The 25,320-nt window shown below is 49.4% G+C and overlaps 9 protein-coding genes across 9 annotated transcripts; 5 read left to right on the top strand and 4 right to left on the bottom strand.

Moving 5' to 3' along the window:
- The first annotated feature begins 1,735 nt into the window (after positions 1 to 1,735).
- On the top strand, positions 1,736 to 8,531 carry V1508DRAFT_227970 (uncharacterized protein). The gene is made up of 6 exons (XM_066936297.1): positions 1,736 to 1,839; positions 1,904 to 2,111; positions 2,163 to 5,524; positions 5,578 to 6,624; positions 6,676 to 8,028; positions 8,080 to 8,531. Exons 2-6 carry the CDS (start codon positions 1,907 to 1,909, stop codon positions 8,503 to 8,505), a joined length of 6,393 nt encoding a protein of 2,130 aa, XP_066794094.1. The 5' UTR covers positions 1,736 to 1,839; positions 1,904 to 1,906; the 3' UTR covers positions 8,506 to 8,531.
- Positions 8,532 to 8,934: 403 nt separating this feature from the next.
- On the bottom strand, positions 8,935 to 11,267 carry V1508DRAFT_358580 (uncharacterized protein; the record flags this gene model as incomplete). The annotated part of the gene is made up of 2 exons (XM_066937071.1): positions 8,935 to 10,345; positions 10,390 to 11,267. 2 exons carry the CDS (start codon positions 11,265 to 11,267, stop codon positions 8,935 to 8,937), a joined length of 2,289 nt encoding a protein of 762 aa, XP_066794093.1.
- A 653-nt stretch (positions 11,268 to 11,920) lies between these two features.
- On the bottom strand, positions 11,921 to 13,489 carry V1508DRAFT_422785 (uncharacterized protein). Its single transcript, XM_066941064.1, has one exon. It carries the CDS (start codon positions 13,364 to 13,366, stop codon positions 12,185 to 12,187), a length of 1,182 nt encoding a protein of 393 aa, XP_066794092.1. The 5' UTR covers positions 13,367 to 13,489; the 3' UTR covers positions 11,921 to 12,184.
- Positions 13,490 to 13,959: 470 nt separating this feature from the next.
- On the top strand, positions 13,960 to 14,182 carry V1508DRAFT_405799 (mitochondrial ATP synthase epsilon chain-domain-containing protein; the record flags this gene model as incomplete). Its single annotated transcript, XM_066938722.1, has 2 exons — positions 13,960 to 14,095; positions 14,151 to 14,182. The coding sequence occupies 2 exons, from the start codon at positions 13,960 to 13,962 to the stop codon at positions 14,180 to 14,182; spliced, it is 168 nt and encodes a 55-aa protein (XP_066794091.1).
- A 179-nt stretch (positions 14,183 to 14,361) lies between these two features.
- Positions 14,362 to 17,722, top strand: V1508DRAFT_422779 (Mak10 subunit, NatC N-terminal acetyltransferase-domain-containing protein). Its single transcript, XM_066941063.1, has 8 exons — positions 14,362 to 14,588; positions 14,691 to 14,890; positions 14,947 to 15,014; positions 15,064 to 15,189; positions 15,245 to 15,496; positions 15,553 to 17,043; positions 17,095 to 17,220; positions 17,273 to 17,722. Exons 2-8 carry the CDS (start codon positions 14,725 to 14,727, stop codon positions 17,444 to 17,446), a joined length of 2,403 nt encoding a protein of 800 aa, XP_066794090.1. The 5' UTR covers positions 14,362 to 14,588; positions 14,691 to 14,724; the 3' UTR covers positions 17,447 to 17,722.
- Positions 17,707 to 18,477, top strand: V1508DRAFT_422776 (uncharacterized protein). The gene has a single exon (XM_066941062.1). It carries the CDS (start codon positions 17,810 to 17,812, stop codon positions 18,314 to 18,316), a length of 507 nt encoding a protein of 168 aa, XP_066794089.1. The 5' UTR covers positions 17,707 to 17,809; the 3' UTR covers positions 18,317 to 18,477.
- On the bottom strand, positions 18,369 to 20,495 carry V1508DRAFT_390268 (RNA polymerase III subunit RPC82-domain-containing protein). Its single transcript, XM_066937916.1, has 3 exons — positions 20,342 to 20,495; positions 20,235 to 20,291; positions 18,369 to 20,178 (listed from the first exon to the last, which is right to left on the bottom strand). Exons 1-3 carry the CDS (start codon positions 20,348 to 20,350, stop codon positions 18,439 to 18,441), a joined length of 1,806 nt encoding a protein of 601 aa, XP_066794088.1. The 5' UTR covers positions 20,351 to 20,495; the 3' UTR covers positions 18,369 to 18,438.
- Positions 20,496 to 20,659: 164 nt separating this feature from the next.
- V1508DRAFT_374541 (Metalloenzyme, LuxS/M16 peptidase-like protein) lies at positions 20,660 to 22,720 on the top strand. Its single transcript, XM_066937557.1, has 2 exons — positions 20,660 to 21,027; positions 21,182 to 22,720. Exons 1-2 carry the CDS (start codon positions 20,779 to 20,781, stop codon positions 22,238 to 22,240), a joined length of 1,308 nt encoding a protein of 435 aa, XP_066794087.1. The 5' UTR covers positions 20,660 to 20,778; the 3' UTR covers positions 22,241 to 22,720.
- V1508DRAFT_422771 (uncharacterized protein) lies at positions 22,381 to 25,178 on the bottom strand. The gene is made up of 4 exons (XM_066941061.1): positions 24,915 to 25,178; positions 24,715 to 24,861; positions 24,549 to 24,659; positions 22,381 to 24,497 (listed from the first exon to the last, which is right to left on the bottom strand). Exons 1-4 carry the CDS (start codon positions 25,041 to 25,043, stop codon positions 22,554 to 22,556), a joined length of 2,331 nt encoding a protein of 776 aa, XP_066794086.1. The 5' UTR covers positions 25,044 to 25,178; the 3' UTR covers positions 22,381 to 22,553.
- Positions 25,179 to 25,320: the final 142 nt, after the last annotated feature.

The following is a 25,320-nucleotide window of genomic DNA, read 5'->3' as shown; positions in this document are numbered from 1 at the left end:
ATCCTTCTCTTTTGTCACGTATGGTTTCCTCAAATCTCTCTCATGAATCATTTTGCAAGATATTTGTATTTTAATATTAACTGCAAAATCATCTGACTCAGCCAATACTGTTGACACACGCGCGGATGTAGTGGATAATTGCAGAGCAGCTCTCCTAAGCCTCTTGAGCTATTTGCCGAGTGACAGTACAGAAGCAACTCGCTCCACGTTTTCAAGAGAGACAAAAGATCTTAGATACTCGCCCCGCAAGTATTGCAATTGACTCGCTGGGAGAGATCTGCTGCCTGGGTGTGACGGGAATGGATTACGTCTGAGCGCCTCAGTCAAATTGTTCGGAGACTCACATTCGGTAGTCACTCCCATAACAGTTATGAGTGGGATCAGAATTTTTTTCGGCGTAAATCACACTAGCGAGTATTTTCTGTAACTTGCAACTTGAGTCACTCAACTTGACTTCGCTTGACTGGGGTCCTAAGTGGAGCAAACTCAAGTGTTCCCATCGCTAGAAAGGAACCCGCCGCAACGGCAGCGAACTGACCCCTCAGGATACTAAAAACACATTGTTAGCAAGAGATCTTGGGCTATGCGCATGGTAGCGTCGTCGGTTGTGCTTAGTCTGCCGACTATAGTCGTCATCGGCCTCGATCTGCACGAATATAGGGCCAAAAGTCGCCACGTCAAGATGCTAGACTGGAGTCAAAAGTTCGACACACAACGCAGGCAGCAACTAAGCACATTACTCTGTGTTGCACCTATCAGCTCTGTTGCGAAATGCTGGCTGACGGAAGGACCTAGCTCACTGATGGTTCTCTAATACTTCAAAATTGTTCGATGTCTTGGTGTAGATTGGATGACTCAGGTGTTCTACGCAGCAGCCACGTTAATTTTGCGGACGGAGTCGGGATTCCAAGCGGCTCGAATAGTCCGCGTGACCTTGACTGGATTTCGGCTAGATGCTGTTTTGGTGCTCGCTCCGCCGGTCGAGTTCCAATATTTTGGAAGATCTTCTTGTCCCATCATTTAATATATCATGCTATGGATGACAAACCGATCGTGTTCTCGAACCCAGAACAAAATGCAACTACCGCGATAGGTTGGTGGACCCTACCGTCAACCCACGTTGCGGTCTATCTTATGCCAATCACCGTGATTAGGGCTCAAGTGTGATGTTGTCATGCTAGTTGAACCGATCGCACTAAACGAGTCAAGATATCCACCCGCTGATAGCGTAGCCCTAACCCGCGACGTTCGATTCCGTCAGCTGAAAATTTTGTTCCACTGGAGACATGTGGAATCTTTGTCGTCATTTCCAGAATCATGCCGCGCCAAAACTGACCATTTTATATTTTACAAAGTACGGCAGCGACTGCGCACACACGTACGATCACGTAGAGGCCATATACCCCACACATCTGGCAGTGTGCAGCGTGGAATTGGCCGGTGAAGAAGACCGACATATTGGGGGTCGTAGAGCTTGGAAGCAATGGCCGGAACAAAATTTTCCACTGTTGTGGTGGCCAGAGTACGACACGTCCGCCGCCTATTTTGTATAAAATGTACGTACGATTCGTGCCAAATCTGCGATAGCAGGCCTCTCGCCGGCGTCGCCGCTGTCCCGCCGAACTCATCAACCGCCACGCTGCCCGCGACTCTACTTTTTTTTTCTTACTCACACTCGCTTCCTCTTAACTATCGCCAGAGTCACCTGTGGAATTCGCTTATCAACTCTCATTCAATCCAATTATTGCTCTCTGAGTCAGACCGCCCACTTATCAGCGAAAACAAGATTTTTCTACTGTCCGCTGACTGTGTGTGTCCATCTCGTGCAATTGTTTTTTTGTCTCTCCCCCGCACACACTACATAACTCCAACGAACGATCTCGCTAACTCGGTTCTTTTCTAGAAAATGGCCACGGCCACCAAGCCTGAGGACGACTACGCGCCTACGGTTTTTCCCTACGCAGAAACTCCTGACCCAGAAAACAAGTCATGGGCGGGTGTCTTGCCTAAGAAACAGGGTCTCTACGACCCTGAGTTTGAGAAGGACGCTTGCGGTGTCGGTTTCGTTTGCAACATCAAGGGTGTGACGTCTCACAAGATTGTGTCCGATGGTATGTTCCCTTTGTCATTTGGTAACTGTGCTCGTACTCATATTGTCCTAGCCAAATCCCTTCTGTGCAACATGACTCACCGTGGCGCTGTCGGTTCTGATGCGCGCGACGGTGATGGTGCCGGTGTGATGACCTCCATCCCTCACGCTTTCTTCGTAAAGGAGTTCGAAGTTCCGTCTGGATTTAAGCTCCCCAAGCTCGGCCAGTATGCGGTCGGCAACTTGTTCTTCAAGTCCGACCCGGAGGTGCTCGCCGACTCTCGCGCCAGCTTCGAATCGATCGCCAACGAGCTCGGCCTCCGTGTGCTTGGATGGCGTGCGGTTCCGCGTGACTCGTCGATTCTCGGCCCGGCAGCGCTCTCTCGCGAGCCGCTCGTCCTCCAGCCGTTCGTTGTCCTGCGTTCGTTTTACGGTGCCGATACCACCGCTCCCGCCGGTACTGATGCTGACTTTGACGAGAAGCGCTTCGAGCGTCAGCTGTACGTCCTCCGCAAGCGTGCGACTCACACCATTGGTCTTCACAACTGGTTCTACATCTGCTCACTGTCGAACAAGAATATCGTCTACAAGGGCCAACTGGTCCCAGTCCAGGTCTACAACTATTATCATGACCTCCAGAACGTCGAGTACGAAGCTCACTTCTGTCTCGTCCACTCGCGATTTTCTACGAACACATTCCCTTCGTGGGATCGCGCTCAACCACTGCGATGGGCTGCTCATAATGGTGAGATCAACACACTCCGTGGCAATAAGAACTGGATGCGTGCCCGCGAGGGACTCATGAGATCCGACCTCTTTGGAGATGAGCTTGAGCATTTGTATCCCATCATCGAGGAGGGTGGTTCTGACTCGGCCGCATTCGACAACGTACTTGAATTGCTCACCATTAACGGTGTTTTGTCGCTTCCCGAGGCTGTTATGCTCATGGTTCCCGAAGCTTGGCAAACCAATCCAGACATGGATCCTAGGAAGGCTGCGTTTTACGAATGGGCGGCGTGCCTTATGGAGCCTTGGGATGGACCCGCACTGTTCACTTTTGCCGACGGCAGATACTGTGGTGCCAATCTTGATCGAAATGGATTGCGACCGTGCAGATTCTACGTCACTGACGACGACCGCATGATTTGCGCATCCGAAGTCGGAACAATCATTGTTGAGTCTGAGAAGATCGTTCAGAAGGGACGACTGCAACCAGGTCGAATGTTACTTGTCGACACGGTCGAAGGCCGTATTGTTGACGACAAGGAGCTCAAGAACCGTGTTGCGTCCCGATTTGATTTCAAGAGCTGGATCCAGGGCAACCTATTGACGCTCCCTACGCTTGTTGAGAAGATAACGTCCAAGGCTGTTGACATCGAGCCTAGAGTCTCCTTTGACGTCACTGTTCAGTCCGATCCCCGATTACTAGCCTTCGGCTACACAGCGGAGCAAATTTCGCTGCTGCTGGCGCCAATGGTTTCCGACTCCAAGGAGGCTCTTGGCTCCATGGGTAACGACGGTCCACTTGCTTGCCTTGCTCAGGCGCCGCGTCTCATGTACGACTACTTTCGTCAGTTGTTCGCTCAGGTCACTAATCCTCCGATCGATCCTATCCGTGAGGCAATTGTCATGTCCCTCGAGTGCTATGTTGGTCCTCAGGGCAACGTTCTCGAGATGAAGCCATCGCAGTGCAACCGTCTTTTGCTCCACTCTCCTATTTTGTCACTGAAGGAAATTGCTGCTGTGAAGGAGATTTCGCGCGCATACCCATCCTGGTCTGTTGGCACTATCGATATCACTTTTGATCGGTCAGAGGGTCTACTCGGCTACGAGAGTGCCGTCGACCGTATCTGTGCCGAGGCTGTCGCTGCCATCGAGAACAACAACAAGATTATTATCCTGTCCGACCGCAGCACCGGTCCATCCCGCATCGCCATCAGCGGACTTATTGCTTGCGGTGCTGTCCATCACCACTTAGTCAAGTCCAAGCTCCGATCCAAGATTGCGTTGGTGGTTGAGACTGCTGAGGCTCGTGAGGTTCACCACCTTTGTGTATTGCTAGGATATGGTGCGGATGCGATCAACCCATACCTCGCTATCGAGACACTCCTCAAGATGAACCACGAGGGTCTCCTCCGCAAGGAGCTCACCGACGAGGATGTCGTCGAGAACTACATTCACTCTTGCGACAACGGTATTCTTAAGGTCATGTCGAAAATGGGTATCTCAACTCTCCAGAGTTACAAGGGTGCACAGATCTTCGAGGCGCTCGGTGTTGACAACAGTGTAGTCGACAAATGCTTCGCCGGCACTGCGACTCGTATCAAGGGTATTACGTTTGAATACATCTCACAGGACGCATTCGCGTTCCACGAGCGGGGCTACCCGTCACGTGACGTTATCCGTCCGGAAGGTCTTCCAGAGTCTGGCGAGTATCACTATCGTGATGGCGGTGATGCTCATGTCAATGACCCTGTCTCGATCGCCAACATCCAGGACGCGGTCCGTACGAAGAACGACAAGTCGTACGAGGCTTACTCTAAGGCTGAGTACGATCAGATCAAGAATTGCACGCTGCGTGGTTTGCTCGACTTTGACTACGAATCATCCACGCCTGTCCCGATCGACCAGGTCGAGCCATGGACCGAGATTGTCCGCCGATTCGTCACCGGCGCTATGTCGTACGGTTCTATTTCCATGGAAGCTCACTCGACTCTTGCTCTCGCCATGAATAGGCTGGGAGGAAAATCAAACACAGGTGAGGGTGGTGAGGACGCCGAGCGCAGTCAGCCACTTCCCAACGGCGACACTATGCGTTCTGCTATCAAGCAGGTCGCATCCGGCCGGTTCGGTGTTACTTCGTACTATCTTGCTGATGCAGACGAGCTTCAGATCAAAATGGCTCAGGGCGCCAAACCAGGTGAAGGTGGTGAGCTCCCTGGCCACAAGGTGTCCGTATCGATCGCCAAGACCCGTCATTCGACTCCTGGTGTCGGTCTTATCTCCCCACCTCCTCACCACGATATCTACTCCATCGAGGACTTGAAGCAGTTGATCTATGACTTGAAGTGCTCGAACCCGCGCGCTCGTGTTTCAGTCAAGTTGGTATCTGAAGTCGGTGTTGGTATCGTTGCGTCCGGTGTCGCGAAAGCCAAGGCCGATCATATTTTGGTCTCCGGACATGATGGTGGTACTGGTGCTGCCCGATGGACTGGTATCAAGTATGCTGGCCTGCCGTGGGAGTTGGGTCTTGCCGAGACTCATCAGACTTTGGTTTTGAACGATCTCCGTGGCCGAGTTGTTGTCCAGACGGACGGTCAGATAAGAACTGGTCGTGATATTGCTGTCGCTTGTCTTTTGGGTGCTGAAGAGTGGGGTTTCGCCACTACCCCGCTTATCGCGATGGGCTGTATCATGATGCGCAAGTGCCATCTCGTAAGTACAGGATGTTATCAATATAAACATATCCCTAATAAATTTACTTCTAGAACACCTGCCCTGTCGGAATCGCCACTCAGGATCCTCACCTTCGACAGAAGTTCCAGGGTACACCTGAGCACGTCATCAACTTCTTTTACTACATTGCGAACGAGCTTCGTGGCATCATGGCTAAGCTTGGTTTCCGTACTATCGACGAGATGATTGGTCGCGCAGAGAAGTTAAAAGTTCGCGAAGATTTGCGTACCACTAAGACTGCTAACATCGACCTCTCTCCGCTGCTCACTCCCGCACACGCGCTCCGTCCTGGTGTCGCAACTCGAAACGTCCGTAAGCAGGACCACCACTTGTATGACAGACTCGACAACAAGCTCATTGACGAGGCCGAGATTACTCTGGAGAAAGGTCTTCCGTCCCAAGTCGACTGTGAGATTATCAACACCGACCGTGCGCTCGGCGCCACGCTATCGTACAGAGTCTCACGAAAGTTTGGCGAGCAGGGTCTTCCGACCGACACAATCCATGTTAACGTTACTGGTTCCGCTGGTCAGTCGTTTGGTGCATTCCTCGCTCCTGGTATTACCCTTGAGCTTGAGGGTGACGCAAATGATTACGTCGGCAAGTCCTTGTCTGGCGGCCGACTCATCATCTATCCTCCAAAGAACTCTGTGTTCAAACCGGAGGAAAACATTTTGATCGGCAATGTCTGCTTATACGGTGCTACACTAGGTACCTGCTTCTTCCGAGGCGTCGCTGCCGAACGTTTCGCCGTCCGAAATTCCGGTGCCGTTGCTGTCGTCGAAGGTGTGGGCGATCACGGTTGTGAATACATGACCGGTGGACGTGTCGTTATTCTAGGTCCGACTGGCCGTAATTTTGCAGCCGGTATGTCTGGTGGTATTGCGTACGTTCTCGACATGGCGCAGGAGTTCAAGGCCAAGGTCAACCAGGAGCTCGTTGAGCTTTCTGAAGTCACTGATCCTGCTGAAGTTGCGTTCTTACGGGGCTTGATCGAGGACCACAGACACTACACTGGATCCACTATCGCGGACCGAGTCCTGTCCGACTTCAATCGCGTTCTTCCACGATTCGTTAAGGTACGTTGTTGCGTGTCATTCTGAGATATATTGGATCTAACTGTCCTTTAGGTCCTTCCCCTTGATTATAAGGCTGTGATCGAAGCGGAGGCTAAGAAGAAAGCTGAGGCTAAGAAACTCGAGAACCCGCTCCAGGCTCTTGGCCTTTCTCAGGCGCCTTCCCCTGTCCCTGAACTGGAAAAGGAGACCATCGCGTCTGCTGCAACGGAGCCCAAGCTCCAGGATCTCGAAGACGCGATTCTGGATAAGACTGCGGAGAAGCGCAAGGCGAACACTGTTCTTGCACTCGACAAGACCAAAGGTTTCATGAAGTACAAGCGGAGGTCTGAGAAGTACCGTAACCCTAAGAGCCGCACTAAGGACTGGCAGGAGTTGAACACGAGATTGACTGAGGAGGAGCTCAAGTATCAGACGGCGCGATGCATGGACTGTGGTGTTCCATTCTGCCAATCTGACACTGGTTGCCCGATTTCCAACATTATTCCGAAATGGAACGAGCTTGTTTTCAAGAATCAGTGGAAGGATGCACTCAACCGATTGCTCATGACCAACAACTTCCCAGAGTTCACTGGTCGTGTATGCCCTGCTCCTTGCGAAGGTGCTTGCGTCCTTGGTATCAATGAGGACCCTGTTGGTATCAAGAGTGTTGAGGCTGCTATCATTGACCGAGGTTTCGAGATGGGTTGGATTGTACCGCAGATTCCTCATCACCGCACCGGCAAGTCTGTCGCTATTGTTGGATCTGGCCCATCCGGTCTCGCATGCGCTGACCAGCTTAACCGCGCTGGCCATACCGTCACTGTCTACGAGAGGGCCGACCGTCCTGGTGGTTTGTTGATGTACGGTATCCCCAACATGAAACTCGATAAGAAGATTGTCAAGCGCAGAACAGACCTTCTTGCTGCCGAAGGCATTAAGTTCGTCACCGGTTGCACCATTGGCAAGGACGTTACCGTTGAGCAGCTCCGCAAGGAGAACTCTGCTGTTGTTTTGTCTGTCGGATCGACCATTCCTCGCGACCTGAATATTCCGAACCGAAATCTGAACAACATCATGTTTGCTATGCAGCTGCTCACCATGAACACCGCTGGACTCTTGGACGGTAACATGGAGCACGTTGAGAAGCTCATTCGCGGCAAGCATGTTGTCGTTATTGGTGGTGGTGATACGGGTAATGATTGTATTGGCACCTCGGTTCGTCATGGTGCGAAGTCCGTCGTCAACTTTGAGCTGCTACCACAGCCTCCGGCTGCTCGTGCCAAGGACAACCCATGGCCTCAGTGGCCGCGCATCTTCCGTGTCGACTATGGCCACTCTGAGGTTGTCGCACACTACGGCAAGGATCCTCGTGAATATTGTATCATGTCTAAAGAGTTTGTTTCTGATGGTGAAGGCAATGTCAAGGTATGTTTTTGTTATGTTAGGGTCTGGAAATAGGAACTGACGAGTCGGTAGGGTATTAACACCGCTCGTGTTGAATGGAAGCGCACCGAATCTGGTGGATGGCAGATGTCGCAGATCCCCGGCTCCGAGCAGTTCTTCCCTGCGGACCTTGTCCTACTCTCTATGGGGTTCGTTGGTCCCGAAGCGCAGAACCTCGAAGTCCAACGCGATGGCCGTGGCAATGTCGAGACCCTGAAGGGCGCGTCTTCCATCTATCACGTTGATGATGGTCTTTTTGCCGCCGGTGACTGCAGACGTGGTCAGTCTCTAATCGTCTGGGGTATCCAGGAAGGTCGCCAGTGCGCTCGCGCGGTCGACCAGTACTTGATGCACTCCACCCGATTGCCTGCGAACGGCAGTATCGAGAAGCGTGACTATTTATTGCTTGATAGCCTGGGAAAGAAGCCGAACGGCAGCGTCGTCGAGGTTACCGTTTAGAATAAGCCATCATGTGTTTTTCGGTTCATGGCATTGGATTTTGGCCTTTTTCTTACCTCTCATATGATGCTTTTGTTATTTTGCTTGGAAAATAATAACTTGAATAACTAGTATTATTTTCTTGGTAGAGCGTTTGGTGGAGAAAAGTTTTGAAGGATATTAGATATCGTGTACATTCTCTGTTAATTCTCATTGTGTCCAGCTTGTCAGTTTGTATTGCTATTCTTATATACATAGTTCTCTTCGTAATTGAAAGATTTGTTTGACATATGTATTGCCCACATCGTTCTTACCTAGAATAATATTATATTATATTATATTGTAATTATATTCGGTTATACCCAATTTTGTTAGCCTTACCGCCGAATCCAAACCTATGTACGACCATTCCAGTCCCCCAAATTGATAATTCATCTGCCGCTAATGAAATCATGACTCCTCTGTACCACTTTCACGTTCGAGAACTTCCATTAGATCATCTTTGCCAGTGATTGGCAATCCGCATTCCTTGCGCTGACAAATATATACAGTAACGTCCGGATCGTATTCTTTCGCCTCATGTGCCACAATGATTGTCTTGTAAATATCGTTTTGCTGAACGAGCCAGCCTTGTAACCTGCCCTCGTTCTCATCTCGAGGCATCACGCGTAGTTGCACAACTGTGGTATTGGGTAATAATACGGACCGCACGCCCGCTTTCATATCCCTGATGGCGTCCTCATTTGCGTCTTTGCCAACAACTAGTACGATCGTGCGCATGCCCTCTGTCGCAGCTACCACTGCCGGCAACATCCCACAATACGCGAACGGCTGCGTGATAATATCCTTCCCGAACGAATCGAGCGTGCGAATAGCCATGTCTTCTAAATGCTCATCTCCCAGCATCGCGCTGAATCTCAGTAAATTCGACACTGAGACGGCGTTCGCCGATGGCTCGACTGTGTCTGCCCCGCTCTTGATCCGGAGGATTAAGTGGTCGGTGGCATCACTGCCGGCGGAGAAGTACCCGCTCTCGGTCTCGTCCCAGAAGAGCGAGTTCTGTGTCTCTTGGAGGTTGCGTGCCCAGATGAGGTAGCCCGGATCAAAAGTTGCCTCGTAGAGATCAAGAAGGCCGGCGACCAAGTAGGCGTAGTCGTCGCACATGCCATGTATTGCGCCCGCGCCGTCGAGGTACACTCTCCTGAGCCGGTGCGTGGTATCGTCATACATGTTTGTTTTAATGAACTCGGCCGCGGATTCGGCTGCCTCGATCCACTGTGTCCCAGAGTCCGGATCGAGGTCGGAAACAGCTGCCCCAGATCTCGCGAGCGCGCCGATCGCCAACCCGTTCCAGCATGCGACGATCTTGGTGTCCACGCTCGGTCTCGTGCGGGTGGACTCTCTGTTTTCGCGCAGCTTATCGCGACATTCAGCGAGGAGCTCTTCAAGGGACTCAATTGACTTTCCAAATACTCCAGATAATTCCGGGAGTTCCATTTTGACCGCGAGCACGTTTTGGCCGTTTAATTCGTGGTGTAAGTCGAACTGCGGATCGACGTTGCCGTACTCGGACACATTCCAATGCGCGGCCGCAATGTCGCCGGAGACGCGACCAAGGACTTTGAAAAACTCATCGTACGTCCAGACGTAGTATGCGCCCTCACGCTTCGTGAGAGGATTGTCGGGTGCGATTGAGTCTGCATCTTCGGCGGAGTAGAAACCGCCTAGTAGATGTGTGAGTGGGCCATTGGTGAGGTATGTCGCAATGTCGTGGACGGCGTCGAGCGCAAAGTTGTTAGCTTCTCTATTGTAGAGCCAGGCGTCAATGTATGCGTTCAGCAGCATTGCTTGATCGTAGAGCCTGGTTCGTTAGTCACGGTCTATCAGAGCATAGACTAATCGTACATCTTTTCAAAGTGCGGTAAACTCCAGTCCGCCGTAACGGAATATCGCGCGAATCCGTTGCCGATTTGGTCGTGGATACCACTACTCGCGATCTTCTTTAGCGTAGTAATAGCCATGTCGGCTGCATTTCTGTCATCGCCAAGGTCAATCTTCTCCTTTATTCTCATATATCGATGCATGCGGATCAGTAAACTTAGTATAGTTGGCTGCGGAAACTTCGGTGCCTCACCAAATCCGCCGTGCACGCTGTCATACCGGTCGGCAAAGTACTCGTAAGCATCACACAAGATGCCCTGGTGCAATGGCGACGAATCAGCCTTGTTTTTGGCCCTCGTCCATTCTCGTAATTGCCGCACCGCATCTGCACCTGCGCGGCGGCATTTATCTTCCTGTTGTGTCCACAGCTCTTGGATCCGCAACAGCACGTCTTTGAATTCTGGGCCCTGAGGTATCGTAGTCCGGCCGGTCTTACTCGAGACCTCGTCCCACGGACCAGGCCAGTACGTGCCACCAAATATGGGATCGAGCGTGCCAGGTGCCAAAAACACGTTCAGAGGCCACCCGCCACGGCCGCCGCTCATGGCTTGCAAATACAGCATGTACACGGAGTCCACGTCGGGCCGCTCTTCGCGGTCGAGCTTGATGGGGATGAAATGCTCATTGAGCACAGCAGCGATTTGTTCTGATGAGAATGACTCGTCATTCATGACGTGACACCAGTGGCAAGTGTGGTACCCTATCGAGAGAAATATCGGCTTATTTTCGTGGCTTGCACGGGCAAGTGTCGACTCTGTCCACTGCTGCCACGCGACCGGATTGTCCTTGTGGGCACGCAAGTATGGACTCTGGGCCGTGGCGAGCGTGTTTACCAGCGGCATGCCGATGAATGGAGGTTTTTCTGGCGTGTGTGGCTTCTGGTCGGTGTAGTTGGAAGATGAGGACGATGTTGACGACCTTGTGACTAGAAGAGGTCTAGCGGAAGACATTGGACGCAAGTGCACACCAAGTCGGCCACTATGAGGAGCGCAGACAGCTGCAATACGCGAGAAGGGCGAGACATTAACTGACCTGCGGAGGACGGGTCGAAGAAGCATTATAAGACGGTGAGATGGTGGGGATAGGCACCGGCGCCGACAATGGAGGCTGCGAAAGTTGTGGGTTGGTAGCTGATCATTTCAGGGTCTCGCTGGTACGACAGTCAACGGCGTGGGTAGCGCTCACGTGCATGCGGTGTTACGTCATCCTCATGCAATTGTCTCCCATCTCACCCCCATTATTCATTATTACTGCCAACCACATGCACCTTGATCTGCCAGTTGTTGCTGCTTCTGTTGGTACAGTGCGAATCGCTGCGTAATGGTATATACCTTCGCTTCTCGTCCTGACACCCAGAGTATGCGATTAAAGGGTATTTGTTTACCATATCACAAAACGACTCGACCGCGCTAACCCACGCACGCCTAAGCTCGTTTGTGGAGGACGAGTAACATGAAGTTCTATTGCCGCAGCAACTGTGTCGATTTTCCTCCAGCTATCTGTCACCTTCGACTAATTTGTTTTAAATGTTTATTATTTGCGGCTAGAGGTTGTGATTCCACGGCCGCAACCGGTGCGGCTGTGAGTTATAATCGACCAAAAGCGTGATGGGCATGAAAAGAATATATTAGGGTTCCTGTGCATGATATACTCTCGAATTGAGGCATAATACAACACTTATCGCTCTGTTTATTCTCAACAGAGCACCCTCCCATCTGAGACCTACCTGGAATTCTCAAATAATCGACTCCGCGTGAGCCTAGAGCAAACAATCTCTCTTTTGCTGTGAATCGCTCTCATCTGGTAACGTCAAAGTCACTTTCGGAACAATATTAATTGCCGGAAATATTCGCTCTATGTCTGAGTCCCCAGTGTTTCCATGAACAAGCACAATGGGACTGCATCTATCAAACTTTTTCTTCGCAATGCGCGTTCGAGGTGATACATACACCATGCTCTCCTCGTCGTAATCTATCATGCTCAGCGTACTCGAGTGTGGAGAGTCAAGCCACGTAGCAGGAATATCCACATCAGCCAAGTTCTCGGTTGCCGAATCGATGTGTATTGTAAATGTCTCACTTTTGCATCTCTGTCGTCGTTTAGATGTTCGTGCATGAGGTATGTCAGCGTATGACTTGCACTTCTTCAAGAACGCTGCACTTTTGGAGGTCCTGCGGTTAGCAGTAGGTTTACACTGTTGTGCGCCAAATTGCGAAAGAGTTTCTGCTGCCAAAGCAGAAAGATATTCTTTGTCACATAGAGCTGAGTCGTTAATGTCTGATCTCTCGATAGCGGAGGAGAACCCCGCCTTCAGCTTGAAGTCATGCAACGTCGGTAAGATTGATTGGAAAGTTATGCTAATACTGGCATTCGAGGTGTTACTTTCTGCCTGGTATTCTGTTGATGTTCTACTGCGGCAAGTGCTTCTCAATTCAGTCGGCTGTCTAGGCTTCTCTTTCTCTTGACAGTAATCTAAATCCAAAATATGCTCATGTTTTTCTCCGCTGAGTATCTGTAGCAAATCTGGTGATTCTGGCTGTACTATACTATAACATTCATCTGTCAAGTTTGGCCCTATGTTGAACTGCGGCTCCCTAACTCCCCTCGCAGAATACTTTGTCGGTGACAGCATATCACTAGAATAAAACACCTCACTGAATCTGTCCTGACTCCGTTGAGTCCGTTGAGTCCGTTGAGTCCGTTGACTCCGTTGACTCCGCTCGATCATTTCCCGCGATCGTTTGTTATCCTCAAGCCGCAGTTGCCATGCTGGTGAGTACAGAAGCGGTGTGACTAGTTCGCGCCGCGCATAGAAAACCGATGTTGTATTAGAGTACCCACAGATCCGATGAGGCGGTATTCGCGCAATCATTGAGATTGATCTATCCATCTCACAGCGCTCTGGAGAACTAGCAGGGATGAGAATACAAGGAAGCGACATTCGTCAAAAATTGTGTGCATGTATTTGTCTAGAGAGCTGAATCCACGGCTGTCAACTAAGCGCAGAATATTTGCAGTACTAAGCAATCTACAAGTGGTCTCGAATTGATAAACTGACTGATTTGCAACTATATTGTTGACGCGGTACGTCGCGGCCTCCTCATAAACAGGCAACCAAACCCTAACCTGAGAAGATGAAACCTTATGAGCCTCTTCTAAATAGAATAACCCTTGCCCTACGGAAACATACCGCTTCCAAGTGCTCTAAGAAAGTTTGCTCCATAGATACCTTCGTTTTCTACGCATTCTCGTTATTCAATTGTGCCAATAATTAATATCGACATCAATCGCAATGACTTTCTGGAAAGAAGCCGGTTTGACGTGAGTGTAGTTCATTATTATTGGTACATGGTGCCATACGCGGTTTTGGAGTCGGTGTAAAAATGCATCGGGATCTTCATTGGCGTCAGGATGTGCTGGCCAATTGCATTACGCGGCATGCTGCACCACGCAATCTACGCCACCTCGCGAATTTGGACGATTGAAGTTGGATAGCTGGGATGTCTTTGCGCGTAAGGAATGCTGATGAGATTGATGGGATTTAGTTACAATCGATACGCTGCCATTGCGGCGCGTGCTACTCGTCGGGCTTTGAAGGAGGATAAGCGAATTTTGGCCGAGCGACGCGAAAACAATGAAATTCGTGGCGCTAAATGGGAAAATGGCAAGCGTAAGTACTTGGTTTATCAGTACTGATTTGGAATCTATGCTGACCGGGTGGGTAGAGGGCGAATATGGCACGAATGAGAAGAAGTAAATCTCTTGTGATTGAGTTGCGCCAAGGATTACGGTGCGGAAGATTTACGGTTATGTAGAGAATTTCTATAGAAATCAATTAGTTACGATAATATACGTACGACCAGCGCTACCCAATTCTGACAAGGACTTTGGAAGAAAGCTGATAACTAAATCGAGATGTTCCTCTCAAAAACGTTAAATGGCATCAGAGTTATGGCAGATATCCCACGTTCCACGCATCCTGCAGTGAGTGTAAGCTAAAGAGATCTCGGGTTGCTAGGTAGCTAGCTGGCTACCTGACGATCGCCTAGTAATGTTGGGAGGTTAAATACAAACTCGAGTACGCGTCTGCAGTTTTCGCCGTCCGCGCAGCTTTCTACGATACATCTGGCATGACCGAACCATATACGAGGAGATATCAATTAGTGAGTTGCGTTCGATCCTGTTCGACGAGGTGTTTCTCCTGGTGAAACGACGGCGCCGATTTCTCGTGAATCCCGTCGCGTATAGGTAGCTAAGAGGTCTAGGCTCTCAACTATCTGATATCTCTCCTACATTACAATGAGTACATTGGAAGCAAACGGCCCATCTCCGATGGTCAATGCCGCAACTGGCAGTGATCCGACAATTGTGCAGAGACCGGAAACCGGCCCTTCTAATATACCAATTCCCCCAGTGGCACCAAATTATGTCAACATCACAGACGTATTTGCAAAGGAAGCTCAAAGTAAGACGGACATTTGGCAGGTAGTATGGCAGTTGGGAAGCTTACGAATGCCCTAGAGATCAGACCTGGAGAATTGGCTATGCTTGAGACGTTTGAGCTGGTGAACGCCATAAATGCCCTCGAGGTACCACCATTTTGATGATAAATAAGAAATTTTGTTAACTGGCTGTTAGATCATGGATCTGAAGATGGACACTGGCCTGCTGGATATGCTCTCTCGTGACAAGGAGTTTGACACAAAGGCGAACCGAGCGGCTAGAAAGGTTCTCTGGGTTATGGACGAGCTATTTGCAATGGAGGTATGTATTAATATTTGTTGGATTGTTGGACTATAATGTTTACCATAGAAACCAGATGTCCTGGCATACCGGAGGAGCGTTAAGTCAAACGGTCTTCACCTGTCTCTACATTGAGCAAGCGCTGAAAAACTTCAATGGCTGCGTCTCAAGTGCTCATTTCGGGGACGAGAGCAATGACGTGCCGCTTTCATCGGATGAGGACCTGGAAAGTGTTTTTGTACATGTTGTTCTACGGGAGTTCGTCCTTGGAATCATCAAGACCTGCGATTTATCGCGGAGACGACTACAGTGCAATGAAATCATGGAAGTATGTAAGAATATGTGTTTGCTTTGCGCTAAGCAAGTCTGAAATATTATATTTAGGACGAGGATATTGTCACGCAAACGTATTCATTAGACCTAATGCAGTTTGTGCCTGTATCGAAAATATGTAGCGGTCTCACTGAAGCAATTAACAAAATGAAGCGACTCAAAACTGAAAGCGAGAGGCAACATGTTCACGATCAGGAAACAGAAGATCTGCTTGGTTGTATCGATGGCTTCATTGTCCGTCTCGAACTGCGCATTCTCTCTCTCAAAGCGCTGGATTTGGCTGATGATGCGCCAGAGAAGCAAATTGAATTGTTGGCTGGTACCGGTGATTTGATACCGACGGTTGTTAGTACGCATTCTTTGGCTGAACCGCTTCCTGTTGCATTTAGCATAGCAATCCAAGGTCGACTGGAGTGCGGAATGCCTCCGAGACCGAAGGTGGAAATGAGCTTCGGCGATGCAATAGCGACGTTGGAGAGGTTAATAAACGGTACAAGAGACGTACTACGAATACATGACTACGGATCGTTAGGCGATATCACTACCTATTTTGAAGAATTCGCGATGCGACGGCCGACCGAGTTACCATATGTCCGATGTCAGCTATTTAAGCGATTCTTTGTGCATAGGAAGATATTCGGGAAATTCCCAATGCGAGACGCGGTCATTGCTGACATCACTGATCTCTGTTGTCCGTCGCCCGCGTTGTTTGCCATAGATGAGTCGCACCCTTGCCGGCAAGCTCTAGACTTGTTCTTAACCAGAGCGGAAGTGTGTTTCGAAAATCTCTTCTCAGTAATGTGTCATAATCGAGCGCGCCTGAGACAGCGTCTGTGCGGTGCAATTCTGGACTGGGACTCGCTTCAGGTTGATAGCGAACATTTGGAATCAAGTGTCGAGATGCTACAGTTCTCACCCCTACTACCTACAGTTCAAAAGAGCAGCGAGGAAGGAATGCGGGCGTTGCCGTTGTCATCGTGGGTATATTTCCGAAAACTTCAGATCATGATCTGGATTGTATTTATGGGATTTGAGTTAGATATTTACAGATTGGAAGAATGGCCTCTGATGCTTTGGTATGGTGATTATATTCTCGGCGTAGCGGATTCGCATGTTGCGCGAATCGAGACTATACTCGAGATCACGGCGGGCATGCAACACGATTCTACCACACACTCTACAAAGTCAAGGAAGTCAAAGAAGAGTAAGGGTGCAACGTCAATAAGTGTGACGCCAGCGTCAGGCGCGCTACCTCCATCGCAAGAATCGATTATCAGAACGCGCATGTGGTTGGCCGGATTACGATCTCAGATCGGAGTGTACAAGGAGTTATGCCATGGGTATATGTGTTTCATGGCTGCTCTGGTATTGGCTGGCTGTGTACGATCATTTACCGCCAGTCCGGTGGATCCGTCGAAGAAGGACTACACAACGCCGGAGTTGCTGTATAAGCTTCGTTTGAAGCCGTTTAGCACGATAGGTGTGCCTGAGATCCCGTCATTTGAGACATACCAGAGATTGAGCGATCTTCGTGATTGGCAGGTGCGTGAAATACTGCTGTGTTAATGGTCTTATTGCTAACATGTCTTCTAGATTGATTCGCTGCTTGATAATGCACAGATTACCGTGAACCGTGCGCGCAATATGGCCAATGTATGGAGTAAGCTGAAACCGGAGCAACAAATCAACGCTAACCTAGTGCAAGAAAGCTCTGCGAAGGTAAGTCATTTCTCATGCAATATTACATTGCATGCTCTAATATTCTGTCCAGATTCGCCGGAGTCTCACACGTTCTTGCGTCGGAACGAACGTCGCTATATCAGTATTGCGGCAAATGAAGTTAGAACCTCGATCATTTGGGGAAGAGAATAAACTGAAGTTATCCGTTTTGCACGACAATTTCCATCCATTTTTCCCTGTACTTTCTGTTTCCATGAAGCAATAGATATGGTGATGGATGCACAAGCAAATGATGGACGTCTAATTGATGATACAGTAAAAGTAGCGATTGCATTGGTACGGGGTTATTTCTTGATGATTCGTCCTGAATTTGTTTGGGCTGTATTGTGACTCTGCAAGATTGTAATATAATGAGTGAGTAAGGCTACAGCAGTTTGCCAGGTTGGTTGGCTGGTGTAAGCGAATTGTAACCGCCGTGACTCGTGTGGCTTCCAGCCGAATGACCCCTGAAAGTCATGGAATGACAAAACTCCGATTCATACATGTCACGATTCATACATCTCAAATCATTCGTATGAAATATCTAAGCCCTCATTGACTAGCAGATCTTTACGTTAATAGCGTATCCATGGATCTATTAACAGCAAGTACGACTGAAAAGTCAGCATCGTTATCCACAACCACAGTGCCAGAATATAGCCCAATCACGCCTATTACGAGTCGAGTATCAATACCGCCACACACACTATTCTGCCACCTCACAATCTTTCCGAGCCTGCCATCACAAACGAACAGCACACCGTCGTCCCTAGTGTCACAAAGTATTACTTCGCGGCCTATCATAGTACACGTGACGACAGCGGAAACACAGACCACGCCGCTAAGCGTTTTCGTTTACGCGCTTCCTCGAATGGCTAAAGGTACTTCGACAACACAGCCCTTGGCTACGACGTTATTAGGAGGTCAAGATGGATCATCACAGGAGTCTATGGAGTTGGCATTGCGGTTGGCGCGAGTGCTTGCCAAGCGGACGAATCGGCCGGTGTATGTCGGTGCAACGGTTGGTGGATTTTTGGGTCAAGTTGGTGCGATTGAGAAAGTCGCTGCGTTTGTCAAGGAATCTTTAGACCGATGAATACTTAGTTTTTCATCAAACACTACAAATGGGCAAAAGCCTGTATACGGAATTAAGATGCAAATGGACTAATTAACGCATTATCGGTCATACAATTTCAGTTGTTGTCCCCAACATTGCCATTACATATCCCTAAATATCAATACAAGATTATCTAACTTCGCCATATGTGCAATGAATCGTTCCTCAACACCTCTTACGCGCCGAACCTCCTCTCTCTCGGCCGGAGTAAGCATGTTTAGCTCATCCAGTCGAACATCTTCACGTAAAAGTTTGGTCATAACGCTTGGTCGTCGTCCGCGCTCTTCTATGACACGTGCATAGCACCGTACCATTGTTTTGAGCACGGCTTGGGTCATTAGGGCATAGGCGCACTTTGGCTTGTGGTACCAAAGGTAGTAAGTTCGGCTTGGTGCGCGGTCGGTGCCCCTTGGAACTTCCTGCAAATCAAGACATCCAATCTCGTGAAGTGCGGTTAATTGCGAGCGAATATCCTTCGGTGGTAGAAGCGCAATTCGCGCAAGCTGTTTTTCGTCTATTCGTCCCTTGTCACGAATAATCCGCAGTAAGCGACAGGCAATGGCCCCCTGTTTCTGTGTAATCAATTTGTCGTACTCTAACTCTCGTACGCGAGCAGTCAACACATCAAAGTCGATCGTCCATTCGCCACCGCCTTTGTTACCAACTTTTGTAATAAACGGCAGACTTTGATTACACGATAACAACGCGAGATGAAAATTCAAATGCTCCATTCTGGAACTGTTGACAAAGTTATCATCAGCGTCTTCGTCATCGCCGTCCTCGTTATCATCATGTCGGTGACTGCTTTCGAGGTCAGAAACGTTACTGCTGCCCATACTGTTGTCTGACTCGCCTGCCGAGTCGTCAGTGCCGTGGCGGCGCTTTTGGCGTTTTGAAGCGCGGATACTCGCGGATCTTGATCGTTTCTTAGAGGATCGTACTGCAAGAGCACTTGCAAGCTCAATGCTTGCGTCCAGACTTCGAAGAACCTCGAGAGATGTTACTGTGATGGCTTTGTCTGTATTGCCGACACAGCGGAATAACTTGGGCTCCATACAGTCTAGGACCTCTCCATAGACTGCAGCAGTGACCTTCCCTATTCGTTGGGCTACCAAATGCCGTAATATCTGCGCTCGCATGTGCACAGCAAATTTGTCATGATTCAACGCAAGGACTGCCGATTCGTCAACCGTTTTCGATGGCGAACTTCCGGTTAATGAATGCACTCTTTTGCTAGAACTGCCAATGCCGTTGGCAGCGGCTACTAACCCATCGTTGATGTCGTCGTGCACTCTTTTAAGCACACTGAATTCTTCTGTGGCCTCCGAGTGTGCTTGAGTCTCTCGCTTGGCTTCGGACACGGCCTTGCTACGCGGAATGGCTGCTAGTCGTCGTTTGAATATTCGCATATAGAGGTCTGACTGCGGATTGAATTCATGTCGCCTTAGTGTTGTGAGAAGTTTACGCTGTAATAACAACGTGATTGCACTTTTCGACACTGCAGCTTGTGAAGCCGACTGTGCTGCTAGGTAATCCGACGCTCTGATATGTCCGTACAGTAACAAATTCTTTACGATGTCAGGCGCACCGGAAGTGTCAGGGAACCGATCCAATACAAAACTGACGAACATGCCCGATCGCACAATGTTGTACATATTCCGAGTCGAGGCAACGTACGTAGCATTGTCGCTGCCTGCATTCTTGTCGACCCAGTAGAGCACAAATCGATTTTGCACCAATGGCACGAGCACGCGCTGGATTGTCGCGAGAGGCAGCTTGGAATATCGTGATATCAGCTGGAGCGTTAGGCGGCCGTATTTCAGTAGTGTGTCGACAACAGTCTATGCAGCTTAGTAACTTGCTATACAATACCAACCGCACAGTTATAGATACATACTGCCGCGATATCCCCATATATGTCGCGAAGTAAGAGGACTACAAGTTCCTCCTCATACTAGAGTCGTTAGTTATTGCGTTGAACGCATTAAAGAGGCCCGCAAATACCTGTGACATTTTGAAGAGGACCTACGTCTCTAGATCCCGTTTAGGTGTGCAATGCCAGTTGGGTTATACATATACTTCATGCAGTAAAAAAACATCGTAATTCCCACCTACTCCCATTAGGCCAAGCTTGAATTTTGCAAAAATGGAATTTTGTGACTATTTCCAGATTTTCCAAAACTGCATTGTGTCCAAAACCTGATATTTTGCCAGAGTTACATTTTTGAGAACTAACCCTAACATCAACCGCTTGGGCCAATGGGACGCTTTTTGATTCTGTGGTTGCTGATTCGCTCAGTTTTCGTCGAAACGCAACAACCACCAAAGTTGTGTGAGCATCTTCACGTCGAGCTTCCCTGATCTCGGGACGACTGACTGACTGCCTTCACAAGTCCACAACTCACGCTCCACTCAATTCCACTCGATTCCTACAACACACAATGCTCGTGTCTTCCACGTCCGCCTGTCTCCGCAGGGCCGCCAGCTCCTCTGCACGCGCAAACGCGTCCCGCTCTCTCGCAACTGCTGCTGCCGACCTCGGCTTCGAGTCTTCCACAGTCGATGGCATTAAGATCGCGACCAAGGATATCGCAGGCCCAATTACGACTCTGTCATTCGTCATCAAGGCTGGCAGTAGATATGCGACCGTTCCGGGTGTAGCACATGCGCTGCAGCGATTCGCCTACCAGGTACGTCTGCTTCAGACTTGTGCGTTTCTTAAGCAAGAAAGGCAAGATTTGGTCGCACCATCCTGGTCGTGCTTGAATATATATGCGATCAACAGTCGATTTGCGGAGATTCGATGAGTCGTGACAAATGAAGAAGTGCTAATTGGAATTGCAGAACACACCGACGCGTTCAGGTCTCCGATTGACCCGTGAGACGGAGCTGTTGGGAGGGTCCCTCACCAGCGAACTCACCCGCGACTCAATTATCCTCACTGCTCGATTTCTCAAGGACGATCTGCCTTATTTCTTCGAGGCACTCAGCGATGTTTTATCCCAGCCAACCCTTGCCCGTCACGAGCTTGCTGAGATCGTTGGTCCTTTGTTGAAGTTGGATGCTAAGCTTGCCGACGCCGATGCTACTTTCGTTGCTTCCGAGGGCATCAACTCTGCCGCTTACCGGAAGGGATTGGGTCTTCCGCTATATGCCCAGGCTACTGATGCGATTTCGATCGACACCGTCAGGGCCTACAAGGATGCCGTCTACACGAAGTCCAACCTTGCTATTGTCGCCTCTGGCGCGGATATTTCCACGCTCTCCGACCTCGTCAGTTCTTACCTTGAGACGGCCCCTGCTGGAACCGCGTCGAGCACTCCTGCTTCCACATTCTATGGCGGTGAGCTCCGAATTCCTACCACTGCCGGCAACCTTCTCAGTTTCGGCTACGCGTCAGACGTTTCCCCTACCTTCAACGTCCTCGCTTCCGTCCTCGGCGGGGCTTCCAGCATAAAGTGGTCTTATGGCGCTTCCCTCCTTAGCACTACCGCTGGCAAGGCCTACGCCAAGGTCACCCCTTACAATGGCTCGAGCCTACTCACTATCACTGCCACTGGCTCACCAGCTGAGATCACAAGCGCCGGTGCTGCCGCCGTCGATGCTCTCAAGACCGTCGCCGCTGGCGTCAGTCCCGAAATCCTGAAGAAGGGTATCGCCGGTGCCAAGTTCGACGCTCTCTACGCTCTCGAGGGCCCTGCTGGCCTTGCTAGCGTCGGCAAGACTCTTTTGGCCTCCGGCAGTGTGCCAGTTACTTCCAGTATGGTTTCCGAGATTGAAAGTGTCACTGCAGAATCTGTAAAGAGCCTAGCAGAAAGAATTTTGTCAGAGAAGATCGCCGCTGTTGCGGTCGGAAAGGTGTCAGAATTGCCATATGCGGACGAGTTGGGATTGAAGGCATAAAGCGGACGGAGCGAAAGATTTGAATCTAAAACGAAAACAGGTTTTTATGTCAGCAGTTTATTAAAAACTGGTGAGGCGCATTGTTTGCAATGAACGGGTTACATTGATATAAATATCTGTAATAGATGTAATATAAGGTAGTTGTAGGTGATCGATGAATCGATGTTTGTTTAAGAAAGACAATAACTACGCATTTTAGTTACATACGTTCCATATGAGTTAATATCTTATGCAGCTATGCATTCATGTTTCTCTATTTATGACTTACACGATAGTCCGGCCAGCAAGCATGTAGACAAATGGCAGACAAATACTACAAATTGTCTTCCGCATCCTCGGCATCCCAATCCCTCTCGCGCCAATCGTCTTGGATCATGGCCATATGTTCAACCGCGAATCCACAGCTTCGTAGCCAGTAACACTCTTGCTCCGAAATAGCCTCACAATTGTTCAAAACCAGGGTCTTAATGGATGTCATAGGTAATAGTGTCGTACCTGCAACCAGGCCATCCGCATTCGCCTTGATCAGCTGGCATAGTTCCTGCACAGTCGAACACGGCCCGTTGTCCGCCCGCGCTTTGCCACCAATCAGCCACGCGATGCCTTTAATCGTCACCCGCGTCATCGACAGATCAATAACTTCCAAATGCTTGAGCCCGTGGAAGTGCTCGATTACTAAATCTGTAACTTCTTCGTTCTCAGCCAAATCCAAGAATCGCAGCTCGGGACATAAATCAACCAACTGCGCAGCCAATGGCCGGGATTTTTGCGCATTACATGCGCTCGTGAGCATCGCTGGCTCCTTTGGCTCCCAGAATGGGTAGCCCAGCGAGGCGCCCATATCAAAGCGTAGAAACATAGACGCACGTAAGCTTAGACTCGTGAGCTTGAGAGGATCGCATCTTGATAATGCGCCCAGTAATTCGTCGTTCGACAGGCTCTCGCTAAATGAAACTTCCAATGTCTCCAGACTTTCATATTCGTTTAGAACCACGGTTTCGGCGTCGCCAGCTGTTGCATCGGAGTAGTGCGTGCTTCCTTTTACGTGCTTCACCGTCCTCGGGATCATGGGGGTTTGCCGCAGTTCGAATGTCTTGCACGATGGCGGTAATATTGGAGTTTTGTTCATATTCGTGTGCGAGAATCTAACAGTTTCGAGCCTCGAATTGTGCCGTAGATCGAGCCGGCGGAAGTTATAGCTGTCGATAGGTCCAGCAAAGTCAGGTCGATCATCAAAACCATCAAAATCCCGTCCGAACCAGCTACGTGCGTAAACATCGTACGGATTATGCATCTCAAATGGATCGACAAGTCCACCAGTATCGTATTCCATCGAAAACTCGTCATCAGAGTAGAAATCGTTTTCCGTGATGCGTACGCTGACGCAGGATAACCGCTCTAGATTCGGAAATAACCGGAGCAAGTGATGGAAGCCTTCTGGATCGATAACAACTTTTAAGTACGTTGATGTCTCTGGGTCGAATACATCGCGAACACTAACACCCCCTGGATGACCGGCTTTGATTCTCGGACTTCCTCCAAGATTGAAGGTTCGGATCTGATTTAACGGAACATATGAAGCATCAGACGGCGCCGGTATGTCCATAAACTGAATGAACATATAGTCTTCACCATGGCGAATATCATGATAACAGTCCAATATGTTGAGATTGGGAAGATTCCCATTCAGTAATATATGAATAATTGGTGACAAGGAATAGGCGGATACTCGCAGAATCTCCAACTTTGAAAGCACATTCAGTGTTGCCGTACCAAACGAATGCCAATTGTCAAATGTATATCGCTCGCCTGATTCGATGCTCAAGTACCGTAAACTGCTCTCCCCAATATTAACAATATTCTTCAAATTCCACTTTGTCTTCGTCTTCGACTTGTGTCGATTTTCGTAGCCTCTAGAAACCAAATGCTTCAACGTAAGTTCGCTCCAAGACACGGTATCCGTCGTCGTGCGCAGACAAAACTTCTTAATATGCCCTTTCGAAATACTGTAATATCCGCGCATCAAGTTCACGGTCACACCAAAGGGCTTCGTGAATCGGAAATCGAGTGTCGTCCACAAATCTGGAGTATTCAGGATCACAACGCGCCAAGACCTGCTGACGCACTGCATACGGACAAGTTGTCGGAATGGTAGATACTTTAGCACGCGCTGGAATAGCTCTAGCGGCAATCGCTTTTCTGGATCTTTGGTCTTGGCATGTTCTTTTTCACGGGAATCGATAACGTCCCGCATTGCCTAGTTTGGGCATGAGTATTTCCGAGATGTCAATCGGCAGGATAAACTAACCTTCCAAATATTCTCCTGCTGCAAAGTACTCTTTAGCCCAAGCGTCAAAATGTCAACAGCTGCAACGTTGTTTTTCAATCCCATATGAGCTTTCGAAGCAAGTATATAGCCCTGCACCGTCATACGGGTTAGCAACATGCCCCACCAGTGCCAAAAGTACGCATACCTCCGCATTCGCTTTCGCACTCGCTATAAGTTCCTTCGCAGTCGTCAACGCGTCATCAAACTGCTTTGTCTTTAATAGCGACAAAGTCAGTTTCTCGAGAAGATCGACGTCCGCAAGAGCATGGGTGAGTCGCAATTCGTCCAAGACCTGGAACATATCAGCTTTCACCCGCAAACACAGAACCAGATACATTCTCTCACAGATGTGTAATGAGTAACAGCGCTGTTGTAATCCTCCTCTGCAAACTTTTTGGCTGCCTGCTCGCGATGGGTGAGTTTGTCATGCATGATCATCGGCCGACCTGTTCTCGCGAAGGATGACGACGCCATTGTAATTACTACTACCCCTAAATCAATCTCTCCGTCTGCAGACTACCAACACGGTAAAATAACCGAAAATGCTGATGACGAAGAGCAGAAAGATCCGCATTCGAATAAGCCTTTGATGACGCTACAGGGTCTAGCATACTGACGAAGAAAGACATAACCCTTACCCGCAGAACGTTGAAATTATACGACCGCCGCTTGAATGGCTGATCGATATGCTCATCCATCGATGATTTGAATAGCTACGGCATTCACAGGTGACGACTACCATCACATGGAA

The sequence above is a fragment of the Lipomyces doorenjongii genome (assembly GCF_038497915.1).
Source record: "Lipomyces doorenjongii strain NRRL Y-27504 unplaced genomic scaffold V1508scaffold_52, whole genome shotgun sequence".
Lineage (NCBI taxonomy): Eukaryota > Fungi > Ascomycota > Lipomycetes > Lipomycetales > Lipomycetaceae > Lipomyces > Lipomyces doorenjongii.
The sequence above is the reverse complement of the archived record's forward strand: the minus strand, read 5'-3'. Positions and strand labels throughout refer to the sequence as shown.

Bases quoted from the DNA above. Each gene is read 5' to 3' on its own strand.
- V1508DRAFT_422785 (XM_066941064.1), bottom strand. From the start codon at position 13,366: ATGTCGCTTCCTTGTATTCTCATCCCTGCTAGTTCTCCAGAGCGCTGT.
- V1508DRAFT_422776 (XM_066941062.1), top strand. From the start codon at position 17,810: ATGGATCTATTAACAGCAAGTACGACTGAAAAGTCAGCATCGTTATCC.
- V1508DRAFT_422779 (XM_066941063.1), top strand. From the start codon at position 14,725: ATGAGTACATTGGAAGCAAACGGCCCATCTCCGATGGTCAATGCCGCA. The intron at 14,891-14,946 runs GTAAGACGGACA...CGAATGCCCTAG, and splicing joins ATTTGCAAAGGAAGCTCAAA to AGATCAGACCTGGAGAATTG. The intron at 15,015-15,063 runs GTACCACCATTT...ACTGGCTGTTAG, and splicing joins ACGCCATAAATGCCCTCGAG to ATCATGGATCTGAAGATGGA.
- V1508DRAFT_390268 (XM_066937916.1), bottom strand. The intron at 20,179-20,234 runs GTATGTATCTAT...TAAGCTGCATAG, and splicing joins TATATGGGGATATCGCGGCA to ACTGTTGTCGACACACTACT.
- V1508DRAFT_422771 (XM_066941061.1), bottom strand. From the start codon at position 25,043: ATGGCGTCGTCATCCTTCGCGAGAACAGGTCGGCCGATGATCATGCAT. The intron at 24,660-24,714 runs GTATGCGTACTT...ATGACGGTGCAG, and splicing joins GTGCGAAAGCGAATGCGGAG to GGCTATATACTTGCTTCGAA. The intron at 24,498-24,548 runs GTTAGTTTATCC...TGCCCAAACTAG, and splicing joins AGCAGGAGAATATTTGGAAG to GCAATGCGGGACGTTATCGA.
- V1508DRAFT_227970 (XM_066936297.1), top strand. From the start codon at position 1,907: ATGGCCACGGCCACCAAGCCTGAGGACGACTACGCGCCTACGGTTTTT. The intron at 2,112-2,162 runs GTATGTTCCCTT...ATATTGTCCTAG, and splicing joins TCACAAGATTGTGTCCGATG to CCAAATCCCTTCTGTGCAAC. The intron at 5,525-5,577 runs GTAAGTACAGGA...ATTTACTTCTAG, and splicing joins TGATGCGCAAGTGCCATCTC to AACACCTGCCCTGTCGGAAT.
- V1508DRAFT_374541 (XM_066937557.1), top strand. From the start codon at position 20,779: ATGCTCGTGTCTTCCACGTCCGCCTGTCTCCGCAGGGCCGCCAGCTCC. The intron at 21,028-21,181 runs GTACGTCTGCTT...TTGGAATTGCAG, and splicing joins TGCAGCGATTCGCCTACCAG to AACACACCGACGCGTTCAGG.